Source organism: Cucurbita moschata, unplaced genomic scaffold, assembly GCF_002738365.1.
Source record: "Cucurbita moschata cultivar Rifu unplaced genomic scaffold, Cmos_1.0 Cmo_Scf00007, whole genome shotgun sequence".
In the NCBI taxonomy this organism is placed as follows: Eukaryota; Viridiplantae; Streptophyta; class Magnoliopsida; order Cucurbitales; family Cucurbitaceae; genus Cucurbita; species Cucurbita moschata.
Window position 1 is genome coordinate 4,577,665 of NW_019268523.1, and position 18,579 is coordinate 4,596,243.

Below are 18,579 nucleotides of genomic sequence, written 5' to 3' on the forward strand. Positions count from 1 at the left end.
TTTTTTTTTTTTTTTTTTTTTTTTTTTTAATTTCTTATCACTTGTCAGAATTTGTCAATGTTTTTTGTATTGGTGAAGTCATATATAATAAATGTACATTATTAGGACAGTTGGAGGTCAAGGGATTTTGCTTGGAGCAATTGGCCTCCCTCGTAAACTTTGTATATTTTTCTTTTTGAAGGAAATGAGATGGTTTTTATCAATAAAATACAAACATACCAGACAATTATATAGAGAAGAGGGTTATGTATCTGACGTAAGACTGTTATTCTTTCCTCACTTTTCCATCTTAAGATTTTCTATATGAATAAAACGCAAGCAAAAGAAGCTTGAACCAAACAGGGAGCCATTCGTGCCTAACCTAGGTATGAAGTTAAAATCTTAGGGGTCTATCCCCAGCCTAGTGAAAAAGTTAAAGAAAAAAAAAAAAAAAGAACAAAAGGAATTCTTAGAACAAGTGGTTGGATTGTTAACCTAAAATAAGAGGGGAAAGTTTACCACGTGTATTTCTCTAACGTTGAGTTCTCTAGTCTTTTTATATAAGGTTTTGTTCTCAAAGGTAAGGTTGATCAATCTTTCGACTTGGAGGTTGGAATATGTCTTTCCTTCCTTTTCCCATTAAACAGGCACATGGTCAGGAAGTTGAAAGTTCATCTTGGTTAATACAATTTCTAGCGAAGTCTAACAATAGAAGATTGCAGTAAAAAAATAAAAAAAAAATAAAAAAAAAAAAGAAAAAGATAGAAGTCTTGCTAGGAAAAAAAAAATTAGGGGATCAATCATAGGAAAAGTTTGCCTTTCAAGTGGGTATGGCAAAATGTCTCAGGGAGAATGATTTCTACCTCACGCCAATAGGCAACAAGTTCCAAAGGAAATGTAAATCAAGCCAGGAACACAGGAAGGGAATTAAACAACTTGAAAAGTTTAGTTCAATTTTAGTTATGATGATTGGTCTAGATACTGTACTGAAGGTTAGACTTGTTCTAAATAAATGTTCTTACTTGGTACATTCATGGTAGAACCATACTGAAAAGCCTTATTGCTATTAATAGATTTCGTTTGGCCAACCTTATAAAAATTAAGCTTAAGTGCACTGATTGGTTATTGATCAAGTTTGTTTGAAGTTCATGAGATTGCTTGACACTCCCTTTAATGCACCGTGTTCTTCAGGTACCCTTACTGTCCTGAAAGATGATCTTTGATTTTAAATTGAACTCTCAATCAACTTAGTTCTGAGTGTTTGGCTTGAGAGATTCTTCATGGAAGATGTTAGATGAGCTGAAAATTTATTTGAGCTACTCTTGTTTATTCTTAGGCTTTCTTTCAGGGGTTCTCTTTCCATTTGATTTGCTTAATGTTATAGCTATAGTGATAGTCATCTTCACTGTTGCTTTAGTACATTAGGATTTAAGACATAATTAATTGACTCAACTATAACTTTGACTCCGAATTTGAGCACATATTCCAATTTTGTTTATAAACTTTGTGTAGTGTCAAATTGATTGTCGTTAATTTATTTATAGTTGAATCATTTCTCCATACTTCTTCCTGCTCCATTGTTGACATTGCCCATTCTAACGGTACCATGTTGCTAGCTCATTTATATTTTTTTGTTGTTGCAAAAAGGACATCATTACAACTGAGAGGAAGGTTGAATTAAAACCTACTTATAGTTTATGGATCAAATTTTGTGTAACTTTCATATGAATTCCAGCTCAACAAAGCAGCAATCTTCCAAAAGTAGTAGCATTTTATCAAGATTGGCCCAGCGTTTCCCTTCGGTTTTCAAGCTTTTATGGAAACCTCAAGAACCATTAGAGGAAGCTGAAGAAAGTGATATGCCTGAAGATGCAAATCCTTCCAATGTAAGAGAGTCATCAGACTCTGATATGGTCATAACTCAAATTGCTTCAGAGGGCTTGGATAAAATTTTTTATCAAGATCCTGAAAATCTCCAGACAACATTCAACTACAGTGATTTATTAAGTTCAAGGTAAAATTCATTTCTTCTGAGCTGGCTCAGTTTCTACGTCTCCTCCTTTACTTGTTTGTTGGTTCCTGATAATTTTGTTACATTTAGGGGAACAAATGACAGTGATTTTGAACAACCTGAGGCTGGAATAGTAGAAACTGATGTGAATTCTTTGCCTTTCAGCAATGCAGTTAGTAGAGGTTAGCATTATGAAATTTCCTGTTTAAATCTTGCTTTATGCACAGATAGGTGGTAACACTTGGGACACGAGACATTATCTAGAGCGCTGCTTATATTACTCATAACTATCGAATTTAAATGCATTTTGTAGGAGCTTCTTTTCGCAGAGACCCCCTCCACAGATGGAATTTGGGTCCAGCACATCAGATTGCACAGCAGTGGGCTAGGGAAAGAGCTGCTGATGCTGAATTGGCTTCTGCATTTGACAGTATAAGCATATTTGACCTCCCAGTTGGGGTGAGACCTTCAGAAGAGCTGAAAGATAAATCCACTCCAAATCCAGAGATGAAATATGAGAAGAAATCTAAAGCTTCAATTACTACTTCCAGATTTTCTTCTCAGACTTCGTTAACTGATACTAGTTTAGAAGTGATTAAGGAATTTTACGATACCTCATCTGCATTTTTAAGAGGGAAATCTCCTGACCTTCCTAAGAAGCAAGGACTTCTGTCTGCTCGTGCTGCATCAATGCTGGTGATGTGTTTCTTATAGATTTTTCACTCATCATTCATATTTTGAATTAATGTGACATCTGTGACTGTGGCCGCGTGTTGTTTTGTGTGCATCCTTTTTGTTTTCATCTTTTGATGCCTAACTTTTTTTAAAGGTCAAATCATGCTTCATTTTGCATATTTATCTTTCCTCCCATAGATTTATCTTCTGTTTCAACTGATCGTGTTTTGTAGGGGTCAATATTGACGGACAAGAGCTATGTAGGATTTAGGAAGCCAAAAGACTTGCGTGCTTAGCCAGGGTCTCACATTTGAGTTGTCTGGGTGTTGATTCATTAGCAAAGTTTACACGTTATTGGGATTAAATAAATGAAAAAAAGTTGTTTTCTCTGGAGGAGGAAGATTGATGTTACTAGATACTGTTTTGTCTGTCTGTACGCAATTTTTTCTGATCCCTTTTTCAGATGCATATAAGGTTGCTAATCTGTTGAAGAAAAAAATGGAAATTTTCCTTTGGGCTTGAGAGGGAATTCAAGTGTGGGAGTCATCTTGTTAATCGAAAGGAAGCTTCTAACCCTTAGAAAGGGCACAGTGTTGGAGCGGGAAATCTAAAAGATACAGGTTGCTCATAAAATTTCGGGATGCACTTGGAGATGCTCTCTTGAAAGACCTTAAGATGAATAGAGAAGGTTGGTTTACTTGTGACCATCAGATTCTTAAAGGGAAGCCCCTGGAACTCCGTAGTTTTGTTTTAAAGGCCTTTCCATTAACTTCTTGAACTTCAAAGTGGGTTTGAGGAAGGTAAACTTCTGACATCACTCATCTAGCTTTGGTTAATCCATTTCGTTGAAAACTGTCTTCCCAAGGCTTTTCCAGATTTCTAGCTCCCAAAATTCTTCGTTGAAGTGTATGAACTACGAGAGAGGCTTGGCTTATAGCTTTTCAATATTATTATAGACCTGTCTCAGGTAGAAAGATCGGATTACTCTGATATGCAACATCCTGTTTATCAATCTTATTCAGCAGGAGAATATTTGTGTACGCTTGGACTCCACTGGCCTTTTCTCCCCTGGCTCTCTTATGCATGATCACACAAACATGAGTGCCATTTAGAAAAAAAAGAAAACATAACAAGGAATACTCAAAAATATCATTTTTTTTTTGTTTGTTTTTGGAATCTTGCTTTAGAGGGCATAAACACGATGGACATTATCCAAAAGAAATCCCCCCTTTGCCACACTTGATCAAGAGGGCACAAACACAATGGACATTATCCAAAAGATGAATTCCCCCTCTGCTACACTTGATCTAACCGCTGCTCTCGCTGTTAGAGGGTCAAATCTCAAGATCATGTATTCTTGCAATATTCTTGTACTAAATATTTATAGTGGTGTCTTTTTGGATACCTCCGATGTCTAGTGGTTTGAACTCCCCCCTTCATCCTAGAATGCTCGACTTAACTTTTGCTTGGAGGTCTCGGTAGTCATTCATTTTTGGACTTCCTTTTGGTGTTCCCTTGATAAATTATTTTGTAATCATATTTCATTCTTGATTGTTGCCAATTGTTAGAATTATTTCTAGCCCAATTAGTTTGGATGAGTTTGAGCTCGTCACATTTTCTATATGCAATGTATTTGAGTGAAGTCCAATCAATTGACATGGTTCTACTTGCTGCAATTGATCGTTCCATGGAGCCCATAAAAGTAAAAGAATCTACTCCGAATTCCTTCCTATAATATGTTAACGTATCCATAAACAGTTCTCAGCTAATAGTTTATTATTACCAAAATTTTCCTGTTATAGAGTTTTCTGAATCTGAAAATGTGAAGTACAATGATCACATTACATTCAGGAAGCCGAGCGAGATTCACCTAAAAAGTGGAGTCCTGTTATGGAGTTGCAGTACAGAGGCGGCGTTTACAGGGGACGATGCCAAGGAGGGCTTCCCGAAGGGAAGGTATTGTCCCTGACATAGAAGACAAGTGCAAACTTATTTTATACCAATCTTTATGACATGCAGCTTTTGACTATATGTACAGGGCCGTCTAGTACTTCAAGATGGGAGCATATATGATGGTATGTGGCGCTATGGTATGAGATCAGGTCAAGGTACAGTCTACTTCAACAATGGAGATATGTTTCAAGGATCATGGAGAGATGATGTCATGCATGGAAAGGTTTGTCCTCGCGTTTTTGTTTGTTTCACTCCAAGTGACCATCTCTAAAAAGCTTTGTTGTGCACAAAATAAAAATTAATTTTATAATAATTATATGAGAAGGATACACCTTTGAAAGAAAATGATTCTCAGTTCCTAAAAGGTTAAAGAAACTCCGTTCTTAGTTGGCTCCTTGGAACATTGTTCCATTATTGATATCAAGGAATATGTCAAGTGATGTCATGCAAAGAGTCAATGACATGACGAATTATCTATAATGAAACCTAAAGGTCATTACCACACGACTTGTTCAATCCTATTTTGGTTAGTGTCATTAATACAACAATGATTCTGTACCAAAATCTATTCCCCAGACCTTTTAGACTAAAACTGTTTCCTCTTTCCCAAATTTTTATCGTTTTTTTAACCTGAAATACACTTCGAATTATGTGTTGGCAGTGATTTTGCTGTACAGGAGCCTTTCATTGAACTGACACAAATCCCATGTGTTATCAGGGCTGGTTTTATTTTCACACAGGGGATCGATGGTTTGCAAACTTCTGGAAGGGAAAGGCTTATGGAGAAGGTCGCTTCTACTCAAGGTCAGGCGATGTTCTATTTGGTCATTTCCAAGATGGTTGGCGTCATGGCGACTTTCTTTGCATTAATGTTGACGGTTCAAGGTTGGTACTCGCTATTCAGTGCATATACAATAAATTTCCTGTTCTTTCTTGTTTTTTGTTTCCCCTTAATCCTTTGTACGTACATATCAGATACATAGAAGTTTGGAGTGAAGGTTATCTTATGGGACGTGAGAATTTGGAGTCCGGTGCTGATACAGCATAAATAACAAATATTGTCTCTCTTTTGCGGTCACTGGGAAGTGTTTCACATTGGCAATCGTCCCAGAAACTGTACATCCTTTATCTTTTGAATTATTTCACTTTGTAGGTTTTGAATTCTTTGGCAGTATCATAGGAATGATGTATAATGTGTATATATTCATTTCCACTTCGCCAAGATTTAAGGATATTATGTAGCCATGAACAAAAGAACTCCTGAAGCTGGGTTTTTATGGAAGATGAGACTTTTATTCTTGGATGGTTGTATACTTAATGAGGAACTTGCCATTAGTTGATGCCCCGTGAGCCCATTTTGGCAAGTTCTTGGTGCATTCCAACTGTATAGAACCTCTTTCTCCACGAGATCTTCCTAGTTTGGACTATAGATAATATCAATTGATTGGATTTGGGCTTGATCGACCTTGGACCCAACCAATTGAACTCGGACTTGGTTGGCCTTGGATCAGCTCTTTTTGGAGCTCAATTGAACGTAATGACCAAATAACATGGCCCAATTTGACCAAATTACCTTATTCGATTGAACGATCAGAATGTGTCAATTTGTGATTAACCAAAAATTTTCATTCAACTATTTTCTTGTTTTATATTTAATCAATTAGTTTTGATTTCATTTGCAAAATCAACGAAATCAAACATTTGTTTACGGACATCAATTATATTTCATATCCAAACACATTTATTCCAGGGCATTCAACATTCGAAATCGATCCAAACAGGCACCTAATGTAATCGAATTAAAATTCTACCAAGGGAGAATATGCAGTCTAGTTTATCTAATTGTGGTTACAGGCTTCTGATGTAATCGAATTAAAATTCTACCAAGCAAGCTTCCTAATGATGGTTAGGCTGTGTTCTTCACGTTTTCCAGTTTGGCGATGTACAATGGAACGGCTGGACCTCGAACTATCTTTAAGAAGAAGGTCCACAGAACTCGAAATGTGCAGTGCAAAAATGACCGAGTTTGGTGGGATTCAAAAATTCTTTGGAGAATCGCCGATTAAACAATGATCAGATACTGGAACAAGAGGAAAAAAAAAGAATAAAGTACATATTAAAAAACGAAATTCAAGAATGGTAAATTTGTATGAGCTAGAAATGGAGCCATACCTGCAATTCTGTGGAACTCTCCAAGACGAATTTGATGATGCCTTAAGATATGGCGGCATAGACATGTAATGCTTCCAATCCTCGAGCATAATTCTAAGATCATGAAGCTTGTTGTTCATTCCAATACAGCAGTTTGCATGCATGGTTAGTACACGATTCAAGTCTTTGCTGGGTTCACAGAACCCACCAAAATAAGCAGTATCCAGAAAGATAATCTTTAGTCCAATTTCATAGATGAAAAAATCGTATTTGATCTTATTAAGAACATCCTGATCATGGTATCCCAGATATGTTTCTCGAGATGAGTACCAGTACTTGTAAAACTCAATTGACCGATTATTGGATTTCACATAGTTAAACCCTCCATTGGGTCTGTTATCTAAATCATCAGGGATGCCCAGGTAGTGATCACAAGCAATCTGGAAGTCTGCATCCATGTCAAAGAAAGGGAACGGATCCCTGAACCACATAACATCAGCATCCTGAAGGAAGAAACACGAGTAGGGAATTAAAAGAAATACAAAAGGAATACTTAATAAAGTTATATCTTGATCTGAGTGCTCGATACAGACATGAGAGGAGCATGTGAATTGACATCCTTCAACATACATCAAAATAAGAACTGATATATCCTTAAGGATGATAATATAAGAACTGATATATCCTTAAGGATGATAATCTAATTCTTCAATTTACTCCGTCATACATGAAACAGCTAAATAACAGATCTCAAGCGACAAGAGTTAAAAGCAGGCATGTATAGATACTGTATACAGAAGCTTGACTATTGAGACAAAAGGTAAGGGAGACCTAATATGGGAGTTACTGCTGATAGTGGAGGAGGAGAACCACAACTAAGTGGGCAATGGATTGACCCTAATTCCTTATCTTAAATCAACCTAGGGAGCAGAGGTGACACTTGATTGATAAAGGAATTTTCCACTTCAAAAAATCTTTCCCTGCAGGAACTACCCAAGAATGCTCTAACAGTGAAGGAGAGAAAAGACATCCAAACCCAAAAACGATTCATCGGCATCCAGTTTGATACCTGTTCTCCATGTCAAATAGTTATGAAGCACAAACATTTGGTATATGAAATTGTGTATGCTGTCCATATACTTTAAGACTGAAACACCCTCCTAACATATGTTGGATACCCATAATAAGATTGAAGACCCATACAGGTTGGATGTACAAATCAGAGTATCACCTGGAAAGACACCTCGATACACGTGTGTAACGCGTGTTATAGAGAGAAATGATTGACACCTTCAAGTTCCTCACAAGTAATGTTCTTCTTATCACTTATTTCATTTATATTTCAAATGTAAATAACAGAATTCTCTAGAAAATCTTGCACACAAAAAGATTTAGGACATCTTTGAAAGTGATTAAAATCACTTTTGTTGTCAGGTTTAAGATCACTCCCAAACATTCTCTTCAGGGTTCTCTTAGTATGATGTTAAGTGTACAACTTTCAAAAGAGGTGACCTACCACAGTCTCGACATATCGCTTATCAATGTTGTTCTTTACGGTATACCATATATATTGATAAATTATAAAGTACAAAAAAGAAATCTACACAAGGCAAACTGTAAATTGCTTCACTAGTAATATCAAAATAAGACTGAACATAGATCGATTGTCGACCCATTATCGATTTACTAGCATGCTGTTTATCCAACCTACCCGGGCATTGGATTAAGATATATTACTTATCACAATCTTCCAGAGGAAATTTAAAAAAAAAAATGAACTATTGATATAAATAAAAACTAAGGAAGCAACCATCTCAAAGGAAAAGGAGAGAGTATGATACCGTGAACACAAAATTGTACCCCATCTCAAGAACAGTTCGCAGAAAATCAATCCTTCTCCACATCATCTTCAAGTAGTCGGGTGACATAAAATATGCCTCTGAATGAAAATCAACTCCTTCAGTAACGAGAGAAAAGCAATGGACATGGATAGCCAAGCAACGAATGAATGCCTTTTTGTCAAATGCAATAATGACCAAATGGTTCAATAGTTGGCGAGTTTGATTCCCAATTCTGAAGCTCTCGAGAAAGAGATCAATTACTGAGTTTGGAGTAGCCCATGCTTCATTTAAAGTAGTTAAAATAACAGTTCTATTTTCTGTTGCAGCATCCTTCAAGACCTTCCCCAGTTCATACTCATCAGCATCCTATAATCAGCCAAACGAGGCAAAATCAGAGGCAAGTAAGAGTATAATCAGAAGCATAAAACATCCAATCCAGAGCAGATCAATACTTCAGCATAAGAAAGGGGAAGTCATGATCGTTCTGTATTTTTCGGCGCTAAGAAAAATACACTACCAAAGCACATCCCTCATTATCAAGGCCAATTCATCGATGACATTCAAACTCACAATTCGAAAGAACGACGATTACGGAAACTAGATTAATCAACACAAACCAAAAGAACAAAAAGTAAGAAAATAATCAACCAAAATGGCAAAACATGAACAGAAGACGAACAAGGAAACGAGATAACTCACAGCAGAAGGCTCATCGTCATCAGCGAGGGAGGGGAAGAAGGGAAAAGCAGGAGGAGGAGAAGCGGAGAAAGTGGAGAAGGAGAAGAGAGGAAAGTAGCGAAAGGAGTCGAGTTCTCTGAAAATAACAAGACAAGCGAGAGAAATGGCAGTGAAGAGGAGAAGAATCTGAAGAGTACGACGGAAGGAGATGGAGGAATGGTAACTAAACATGGCGGAAACGTAAGAATCAGAAGCAGCGATCACAAACATTACAGCGGCGCATCTCCTCCAGAAAACGAACCGACACAAGAGCGCATAGGGATGAAGATTCCGTCCCAATTCCCATTATATTCAAACCAGAGAGCAAGCAACAGCACCATCAACAGTTCATACGAGTACTAGAGAGAGAGATAGAGACAGAGTTGCGTGTGGGAGCCACAGCCAGAGGCACCATTAATGTAAGAAGATCCCCTGCTCTAAAACATTTGAAAATTCATTACCACAAACAAACCCACTTTCTGTAATTATATCTCTCTCCATTTGCCTTCTCTCAACTCCGTGTCACGATCGATCAGATCGAAATGAGAACGGTGAGGAGCCATAGCTATCACCTTTCCAATTTTCTCACCAACAGAAAATATATCGTTTGAAACAATTTCAAAGTTAAAGGCAATCGTTTCGAACGAATTTTAAAATTCAAACGCAAAAAACGTAAATCAGGAATATTTTTCTATAATTCTTTCTCAAATTTATACACCTATATCAATCATGTTTTAAAAATCATTGATTTCAATGAATTTTCATTGGCCTTAATGATGAAGATCATGCACTATTTCATTAATATTTCCTTTCCCCGAAGTGCTGATGGGAAAATAAAGAATTTCTGGAACACAGAGCCTTAAAATAATAACAATTATGAACAAACAAACCACCAAAGATGGTTAAGATCGTTACTAATCCATGCTTTTTTAAGCACATGACACCAAATTTAAGCCAAATTGCAATATAAAAATGAATTTGAAGTTAAAAAAGGAAGAGGGAAATGGGGGCCGTTTGTAATCTATGTATATATACAGCAGACCAGAATAATGACCCAAATATTGTTTCTGGAAATGGCCTTTTGTGGCTTACAGTTACAGCAGTCAGCAGCAGCAGCAGCAGCATGTTCTTCCTTCACCTTTAAGAAGCCTTCTTTGGGCGGTAGCGTTTGGCACAGACAATATAGAGCAACAAGTTGAAGAAGCTTAGTGCAGCCAAGAGCCAGAAGAAGAAATCCAGATGGCCCTCATTCAAGTTATCTGGTATCCACCCGGGCTGTCCATTTCTTGTTGTCAAGTAGGTTACAATGGTTAGAATGAAGGAACTGAGGTAATTCCCCAACGCAGTGGTCAACAGAGACAATGCACTGCACAAACTCCTCATGGCATCTGGAGATTGATCATAGAAGAACTCGAGCTGCCCAATGAATGTGAATACTTCTGCTGCACCCAGCAAGAAATATTGTGGTATCTGCCATAGTATGCTCAGCGGTACAGCCTCTGGTTTATGCACCAAATTAAGTTCTCTGGCGAGTTCCAGTCGGTTGATCTCTACCAAGGCTGCAGCTGACATGCATAAAATTGATATGAACAGGCCGATTCCCATTCGCTGTATTTCTGTGAATCCCCTCCCGTTTCCTGTGACTTTTCTTGCCATTGGAACTATGAATCTATCATACACAGGCACCCAGAAAATAACACTTACAACGTCGAAGGTCGAGAGAGAGGCTGGAGGAATGCGGAAAGAACCAATAGTTGTGTCTAGCATTGTCCCTTGTTCTACGAACAATGTCGACATTTGGGCGTACACAGCAGAAAAGACAATTCCAGTAGCCCAAATTGGGAACATTCGGATAAGAATCTTGAATTCTTCGACCTGAGTTACTGTACAAAGCTTCCAGGGATTGGAGAAGTCTCCGCTTTTCAACTCAGCATCAGAGATGACAGCAGCCTTATCAAGGCATCTGCAGCACACACAAAGTTTACTGTAAATTTTTCCTATGTATAACCACCAGAATTCTGTTTGAAATGAATTTTTAAATGCGCAATATCCTTTTTCAAGTACTAAAAAAGTCATCTCAAACAAGCAATAAGTCGTGAATTTTCTCAGTATTCAATCATGATCAGGTTTTCACATCATATGTCAAAGTAGAACATCATTTAATTGCAATGTTTACTACAGACAAAATGATGTTCATTGCGAAGAAAGGTCAGCACAGACAGTAAAATAATTAGTAAGGTTGCTAATTATCCTACCAGATATTCCTATGATCAGGACAGATTCAAAATATGCATAAAATCTACCATGAATCTGTCAAGTATATACATACCATACACATATACCTAATGCATGTAATAGCTACGCACTCGATTGTTTCAAGCAGCAAATCTACGAAACGAACTAATGGCGATTACTGCTATCAAAAATATCATTTGAAAGATCCCACTAACAAGTTGCTTGGGAACTGGAAAGAGAATGAAGATATGGTACTCCCCTAGACATGCTAATATATAAATGTTGAAAGAATAACTGGGTTTTACTGTGTCACCTAATCCATCATTGGCAAATCAAAATTTGACATGAAAAATAAGAAGTTTGCCTTATAAAGGAAAAAGAATAAATATTTTGGAATGCAGCTACAAGATTATATCTCAGCTAGTGAAAGAAAGTTACTTCAGTTCATTGCTGTGTTCCAGCTTGCGACTTCCTTCAATGGCAGAAATTTTGTCTTGCACCTCATATAGAAGATTACTGTCACCAGGAATCTTTACATTTCGTTTATGAAAGGAAGCAACCAAAACCTGGCACATTCTCGTAATTGGGCTTCCTCCCGGTTTCTGAAATCTGTAGAGCTTTGTGCCAGAGAAGAAACTTACAATAGCAAGGCCCATAAATAATGCAGGGATGCCAAACCCCAGACCCCACCCAGCATTGTCTTGTATCCAAACCAGGAAACTACTTGATATAAGAGCTCCAATGTTGATAGAAAAGTAAAACCAGTTGAAAAACGAGCCCTTTTTAACCCTTTCAGCAGGATCAGTATCATCAAACTGATCTGCTCCAAAGGATGAAACACATGGTTTAATTCCACCTGTCCCAAGCGCAATCAAATAAAGCCCAAGGAAAAATACAATATACTGAGCAGCAGAAGCTGGGGGGCACATAAACCCAACACATTCAGCAGGCTTTAAAGCAGGAACCGATGCAGAGAGAGTTAATGTACACATTCCCTGTAAAGAAAAATCTGCATCTTTAGTCGCACTCTGAAAATATAATATTGAGACTGGCATGCAGGTTTGACAAGGGTGCATCCTAAGCAACAAAAGAGTGTATTTGATCCACAAATGATATCCCTAAAGTAATTTCCACCAGTCATATTACTTCATACATTGTTTATTGCGCTATGTAAGGCAACCATCTTGTCCCCCAATATTCTTAGAATTTAAGCTTAACGTTGCAGGATTTGGCAAGACAGAGAAACAAGAGAATAAGATCGTACTTGAAAATACTTTTTGAGGAAAATGTTAACCAGTTCATTTAAAGGGGCTTATAGTTCCATAGGAATCTATCTACAAATAACATCATGACAAAAATCACTATAATATGCAAAGAAAACAAAAATACAGAAATGCCAGGGAAGGGAGGAAGGCATATCCACTTCAGATGAAACATACAATGAAGTAAATTGTTGAAAAAGTAGCAATTGTCCAATATCTTCCCCAGTATGCATCTGCCAATATAGCTCCAATAAGGGGTGTAAGATAACAAGTTCCTTGCCAAGTAGTGACGTTTCTAGCAGCTGATACATTTCCTTGATGTAGTTTATTTGTAAGATACGTAACAAGGTTAGTTGAAATCCCATAGTAGGCCAATCGCTCACAGCCTTCATTCCCTGTATGAATAAAGGGATTCAAATGTCAAGTAAAGAATAAAAAAGAAAAGACAGTTTAAATTTTTGAAGTTTAATTTGTTAAATCCAAATTGAGTTACTAATTTATGCTAAACATACCAAAGCTAAAAAAAGATACCTAGAATGAATGGGCATGCTTTCCAGTTTCCTGTATTTTGCTTGAGAACAGGATTACCATGGAAGTCAACTGAGCCATCGCCTGTATAAAGTCCATTGCTTTCATTCTAAAAGAAGGAAATCAAAATTTAAGCATTTGTAGGTGTTGACCCCGCAGTGTCGCATAGATAATACCATGACCACTCTTATATATATATATATATATATATATATATATATTCCTTTAAGAAAAACTTATGAAGTACAGACTTAGAAAATGAAGAATACAAGGAGATACAAAAAAAACTAGCCTCAAACAAAAGGAGTCAAACTAAAACAACAGCAGAATCCAGTGAAGCAAAATGATACTTAAAAAGGGTAATTACAAAAAGACATAACAACTAAAGCCCAAAGAGAGACATGGAACCTACCAAGAGCCCACATATCCTTCTTGGTGCTCCCTCTCCAACACTCTAAACACTTAATCATTCCTCTTCAACCAAATACCTCATAAGACCGCCCAAACCCCGAACCCTTGTATTTTTCTTGTATGAAAAATATTAACATGACATATGTAATATGACGGGTTAAGAGGAAAATACAAATAAACATCTTTAGAATACATGTGTAATTATAATGTCCATATATTATACATTTATGTGTGTCAATCATCCGGTGGACTAGAAACTTGTTAGCATACTCATTCCTTCAGTCCTGGAATACGCAATTCAAAAACAGTTGATGCTTGTGCCAACATATGAGGAAGTTGACAAGTGTTGTATGTTGTTGAGTTGTACATTCCTTATCCCAAAATCTGAACATCAATATCTATTTATCCCAATCCCTTCCCCTTTAACCTAACAATGGCCAATCGGCCACACAATTGGAGACAGCCCTCCTACTTAACCAAGAACATCATGTTTTAAAACAAAACATCCAGCCTGCTTCGAAGGTACCATCACAAGACAAAACTCAAAGGTCTTTTCGTTAGAGTTTCAATAAACTCAAGTAAAGCGTGTGCCTATACTAGCACAATTCGCATGTCATGTGTTGATATGGATCTCACAAATGAGTAACCACCCAAATTATGTAAGGCAAATCAATCACAGGGAAAAGAAGCCTTCATCCGAGAGGGAAGAAGAAAGAAGCAGGAGAAAAACAAATGGTCATCAGCCTTCACATACCCAATTCCAAATAAATTAAACACTTCAATATTATGAAGACTTGGCTGTATATGACGAAATAAATGGCTTCAACAATGCTCATAGTTTAGGAAGAAGATTAATCCAAAAACTATGAACATCAATTTCAGACCCATTGAGCTAACCAGAATTAATTGTTAGACTTCTTCTTAGCAAGCATCACGAAGGACATCAAGTGCTCAAATTGTCTAATTACGTAAACGATTAATTCGCTAACAGGTTATCCATGTTCATTTCATATATCTTCAAGATCTTCGTCTTAAGAATCTAACGAACAGGGGAAAGAAAGATGAAATCACGAATGCGAAGTATATATGGGTTCGAGATTCAAGTGATTCACACCCTTTGACCATTCCACTAGCGGAAACAGTCCTATTCCGAATATACCGAGGCAGAGAGATCAAACCTGTAAAAGACCCTCCTCCAAGATTGCTCGGTCGTTCTCCTGAGAACCCATTGCGCTATTTCTCCGATCGGAAAATTTTCAGTTACAATAAGGATAATTTGGACACGCAAAGCGACTCGTATAAGTTGCACATGGGCTATGAGTCAAACAATCATATAAGAAATGAAAAACCATGGATCATTTGATATGTCGTTAAGGTCGGGGCCCGCACGACCTACCCAATTAGAACTAAGAATCCAAGGAGTGGAGAGGAATTTTTTTCGTTAATTAAACTGAGTGTGCATTAATTAAAAAGAGTTGGTCATCAATTATATTCTTCATTCAAGTTCCTCTCAAAGGGAGTAAGTTGTCTTGTATGGTCTGTTTCTCCACTACTCGGTTCACTGCTTAATCTTTGGCCAATTCGAGATAGAACCCATATACACTGCTTCCCATTTAAGGGCTATAGCAATCTTGCTAGACGCTGTCTCGAGGCCTTCCCTTGTTGGCGGGTCAAGCATCGTCTTATGAAATCCTCTATGTTCTTCGTTCCTAGCCACCAATAGCATCCTTTCAGATTATAATACATCTTCGTACTTCCTAGGTGATATATATTACTAAGCTAACTTATTTTCTAACACTTATTTACTTGTAAATAAATATATATGTTGTAATATTGAATTTGAGTCTTTAAAAATGAGGTGGATTGTATTTCTGTTTAAATATTATTGAATTTATGTGATGTGTTATATTTTTTTAATAGAATCTATGTCGAAAAAATTGATATTATCTGTTATTCATCTTTATAAATTTTCTACGAAAAATCCAATTATCGGTAGATAATCTCAAATTTGTGCCGTTATAAAAATTAAAATAAAAGGCAGAACCATAAAAAGAAAAAATCATTATCATATAAGTTAAAAATGAAAAATAAAAATTAAATTAAAAAATGAAAAGGAAAATGATACTCTCTTTCTTTTTTCTTCAAATTTTAAAAAGGATTTTCATTTTAATTATTTATTTTCCTAAATTTTTGTAATTAATCTTATTCTTTTTTAAGAATATTTAGTGAATATATATATATATAGTCAATACATATATTCTCTAATTTATTCATTAAAAATTAAAAGGTTGTCAACTTCCACGTATTAAGAAAAATACCCTTTCCAAAAGTGTGAAATTCTTATGCCACATATTTTTTTAACTTAATATATATATAAAATTTAAAAGTTACCACAAAGTAAAAGTAGAGTAAACTAGTAAGATTGAAAAATAATTGCAATTTGAAAATAATTTTGTCAAATAAATAATAAAAAAAGAGAATTAATTAACACCATCAACTATTTTTGCATACTCATAACAAATTAAAAAATAGAATACAAAAAAAAACTATTGATAATTAATAATATAATACAATCTAATTGTTGAACGATCAAAGTCTCACATCGGTTAATTTAGGGAATGATTATGAGTTTATAAGTGAGGAATATTGACTCCATTGGGATGAGGTCTTTTGGGGAACCCCAAAGCAAAGCCATGAGAGTTTATGCTCAAAGTAGACAATATCATACCATTGTGGAGAGTCGTGTTTAATCTAACATTAAATAGTTTAACGGTACAATTTTACTTTCAGTGAATGTTTTAATGGTTTGACTAACCTCGAGAGGTGAGAACAAACAAGTATTTATTAGTTGTTTAGTCGATTTATTCTATTATAGTCAATTCGGAGACAAAAGCAAGATTAGCATTTTCTACCTAGAAAAGTAAGGATAGTAAGTGGATGACATGTTGTCCTTATTTAGAGAGGTCCATTAAAGTTATTTTTATTGGGTCATACCCGACAACTAATCCAGATGAATAAAAGCGGACTGGTTCAACAGAATCTATTCTCTAAATATATATTTTTAAATCGATAAAAAACCAAATAAACCTTCTATGTCACGTTGGTTTCTCTCCTTTTGAAAAAAATATTTCAAAAATTAAAGTAGTGTATGGATTTAGAAAGAAAAAAAAGTGAACTTTATTATTTATTTTATTCTCATTTCTGTTTTTCCAAAAACATATATAAAGTATAATAGTAAGCTAATTAATTAACTTCTTAATTAATAATTTATATTTTACAAATAAAAAAAAAGACATATAATATTTTATATAAATATTTTTTTTAATTTAAAAATCGTTAACATATTATATTTGAAAAAATCTAAGTTTTAAAGCATAATATTTTTAATATTAATGAGTGAAAATTAAACTAAAACTTAATAGTTAAAATTATTTATTATTATTTATATAAAATTTTGATATTATTTAATATCTTATTTCTAAAGTTTCTTTTTTTAAGCTATGGTTGACCTTATTCTAAAGTTACTTTTTTAAGACATGGTTGACCTTATACGTATTATATATATATATATATTTGAATTTTGCGGCATATTGTTTTGGTTTGGAGCATAAGGTGAAGATATCTTAATTCGAATAAAAAAATTAAAAAAAAAACCATTTTAATTCCGACCAACAGCTGGACTCTTTCATGATCATATTTTTTTAGTATGTTAATATTCATAACCTGTCCTTTCATATTCGAATAAAGAAACGAATTAATGAATAAAGATAAAAGTTTACTAAATATATTTAGAAATACTAAAAAAAAGTTAAAATCATTTAAATCTATCACAAGACACAATTCTATCACTGATCTATAATCTCGTAACTCTAATGCGTCACCATCACGATCGTATACATGTAAGAAATGATTCTCAACGTGGGTTTGTGTCACACGATCTTGATAGATCATTTCATATACATGCAAGTACTGACCTCGTTGAGTGATCTCATATTGTGTAGAGTAGAACCCTGATAGACCACATCAAATACATGGAAGAAGACCCGCCATAAATATGAAGGGCACAAATTCGTGGTTACCAACTCTAGTACTTATAACTCAAGCCCACTAGTAATAGATATTATCCTATTTGAGATTCTCCTAAAGTTTTTAAAACGTGTATTGTAAGAGAGAGGTTTTCACACCCTTATAAAAAAATGTTTTGTTCCCCTGTCCAACAGATGTAGAGTCTCACAATCCACCTCATTTGGAACCAAACATCCTCGTTGGCACTCGTTTCTCTCTCCAATCAATGTGCGATCTCAAAATTCACTCCGTTTAGGACCTAGCATCCTCGCTAGCACTCGTTCCCCTCTCTAATCAATGTGAGATTTTGCAATACACCCCCCTTTGAGGCACAGCGTGCTCGCTAGCACTCGTTCCCCTCACCAGTGATGATGCTCGATTCAATGGATTTGATGAAGAAGGGATGATGAAATTCTAAGGAACTTCATTAAACTAATGACGTATACAATACTTAAATTCTCGATGTAGATACTCGACAATCAATTGATGATCCGTGCCAAAAAAAAAAATTATGTGCCAAAAAGTAGTACTTGTGCTTGTACGACTAATAAATAGAGCATACTAGAATTGATAAGACTGAAGCTTAAAACTCTAGGATATGTATATAAATATGTAAGTTCCCGCTCTAAACATATACACCGTACGATTTCGCTATTGCTTTTTAGTAGCAACGAGTTACAATTTTTATGAGATAGTCACCAAACTCGTAGAATTATTTATGTTTGCAAAAAAAAAAAAAAAAAAAAAAATC

General features: G+C 35.6%; 3 protein-coding genes across 4 annotated transcripts in view; 1 reads left to right on the forward strand and 2 right to left on the reverse strand.

Moving 5' to 3' along the window:
- LOC111445197 (protein ACCUMULATION AND REPLICATION OF CHLOROPLASTS 3) overlaps window positions 1–5,921 on the forward strand; it is a 16,246-nt gene extending 10,325 nt beyond the window's left edge. The window contains exons 10-16 of the mRNA XM_023083443.1: window positions 1,715–1,993; window positions 2,081–2,172; window positions 2,304–2,686; window positions 4,517–4,621; window positions 4,704–4,841; window positions 5,337–5,503; window positions 5,594–5,921. Of these exons, the coding sequence (XP_022939211.1) occupies window positions 1,715–1,993; window positions 2,081–2,172; window positions 2,304–2,686; window positions 4,517–4,621; window positions 4,704–4,841; window positions 5,337–5,503; window positions 5,594–5,666 (1,237 nt within the window). The 3' untranslated portion in view covers window positions 5,667–5,921. The remainder of the gene's footprint in view (window positions 1–1,714; window positions 1,994–2,080; window positions 2,173–2,303; window positions 2,687–4,516; window positions 4,622–4,703; window positions 4,842–5,336; window positions 5,504–5,593) is intronic.
- A 420-nt stretch (window positions 5,922–6,341) lies between these two features.
- On the reverse strand, window positions 6,342–9,850 carry LOC111445609 (uncharacterized protein At4g15970-like). The gene is made up of 4 exons (XM_023084108.1): window positions 9,310–9,850; window positions 8,611–8,976; window positions 6,791–7,272; window positions 6,342–6,698 (listed from the first exon to the last, which is right to left on the reverse strand). Exons 1-4 carry the CDS (start codon window positions 9,556–9,558, stop codon window positions 6,692–6,694), a joined length of 1,104 nt encoding a protein of 367 aa, XP_022939876.1. The 5' UTR covers window positions 9,559–9,850; the 3' UTR covers window positions 6,342–6,691.
- Window positions 9,851–10,168: 318 nt separating this feature from the next.
- On the reverse strand, window positions 10,169–15,086 carry LOC111445590 (protein NRT1/ PTR FAMILY 8.3-like). 2 transcript variants are annotated; one of them, XM_023084064.1, is made up of 5 exons: window positions 14,942–15,086; window positions 13,356–13,461; window positions 13,002–13,219; window positions 12,001–12,557; window positions 10,169–11,290 (listed from the first exon to the last, which is right to left on the reverse strand). In XM_023084064.1, exons 1-5 carry the CDS (start codon window positions 14,990–14,992, stop codon window positions 10,468–10,470), a joined length of 1,755 nt encoding a protein of 584 aa, XP_022939832.1. In that variant the 5' UTR covers window positions 14,993–15,086; the 3' UTR covers window positions 10,169–10,467. The 2 variants fall into 2 exon arrangements, with proteins under 2 accessions (XP_022939832.1, XP_022939833.1); XM_023084065.1 differs by lacking the exon at window positions 14,942–15,086 and adding an exon at window positions 14,546–14,918.
- Window positions 15,087–18,579: the final 3,493 nt, after the last annotated feature.

Bases quoted from the DNA above. Each gene is read 5' to 3' on its own strand.
- LOC111445609 (XM_023084108.1), bottom strand. From the start codon at position 9,558: ATGTTTGTGATCGCTGCTTCTGATTCTTACGTTTCCGCCATGTTTAGT. The intron at 8,977-9,309 runs GTGAGTTATCTC...GGCTGATTATAG, and splicing joins ATGACGATGAGCCTTCTGCT to GATGCTGATGAGTATGAACT. The intron at 7,273-8,610 runs GTATCATACTCT...TTCTTCCTTCAG, and splicing joins GGTACAATTTTGTGTTCACG to GATGCTGATGTTATGTGGTT.
- LOC111445590 (XM_023084065.1), bottom strand. From the start codon at position 14,599: ATGAGCATTGTTGAAGCCATTTATTTCGTCATATACAGCCAAGTCTTC. The intron at 13,462-14,545 runs TTGAAGTGTTTA...TCCTTCTTTTAG, and splicing joins ACAGCCAAGTCTTCATAATA to AATGAAAGCAATGGACTTTA. The intron at 13,220-13,355 runs GTATCTTTTTTT...TTATTCATACAG, and splicing joins AGCATGCCCATTCATTCTAG to GGAATGAAGGCTGTGAGCGA.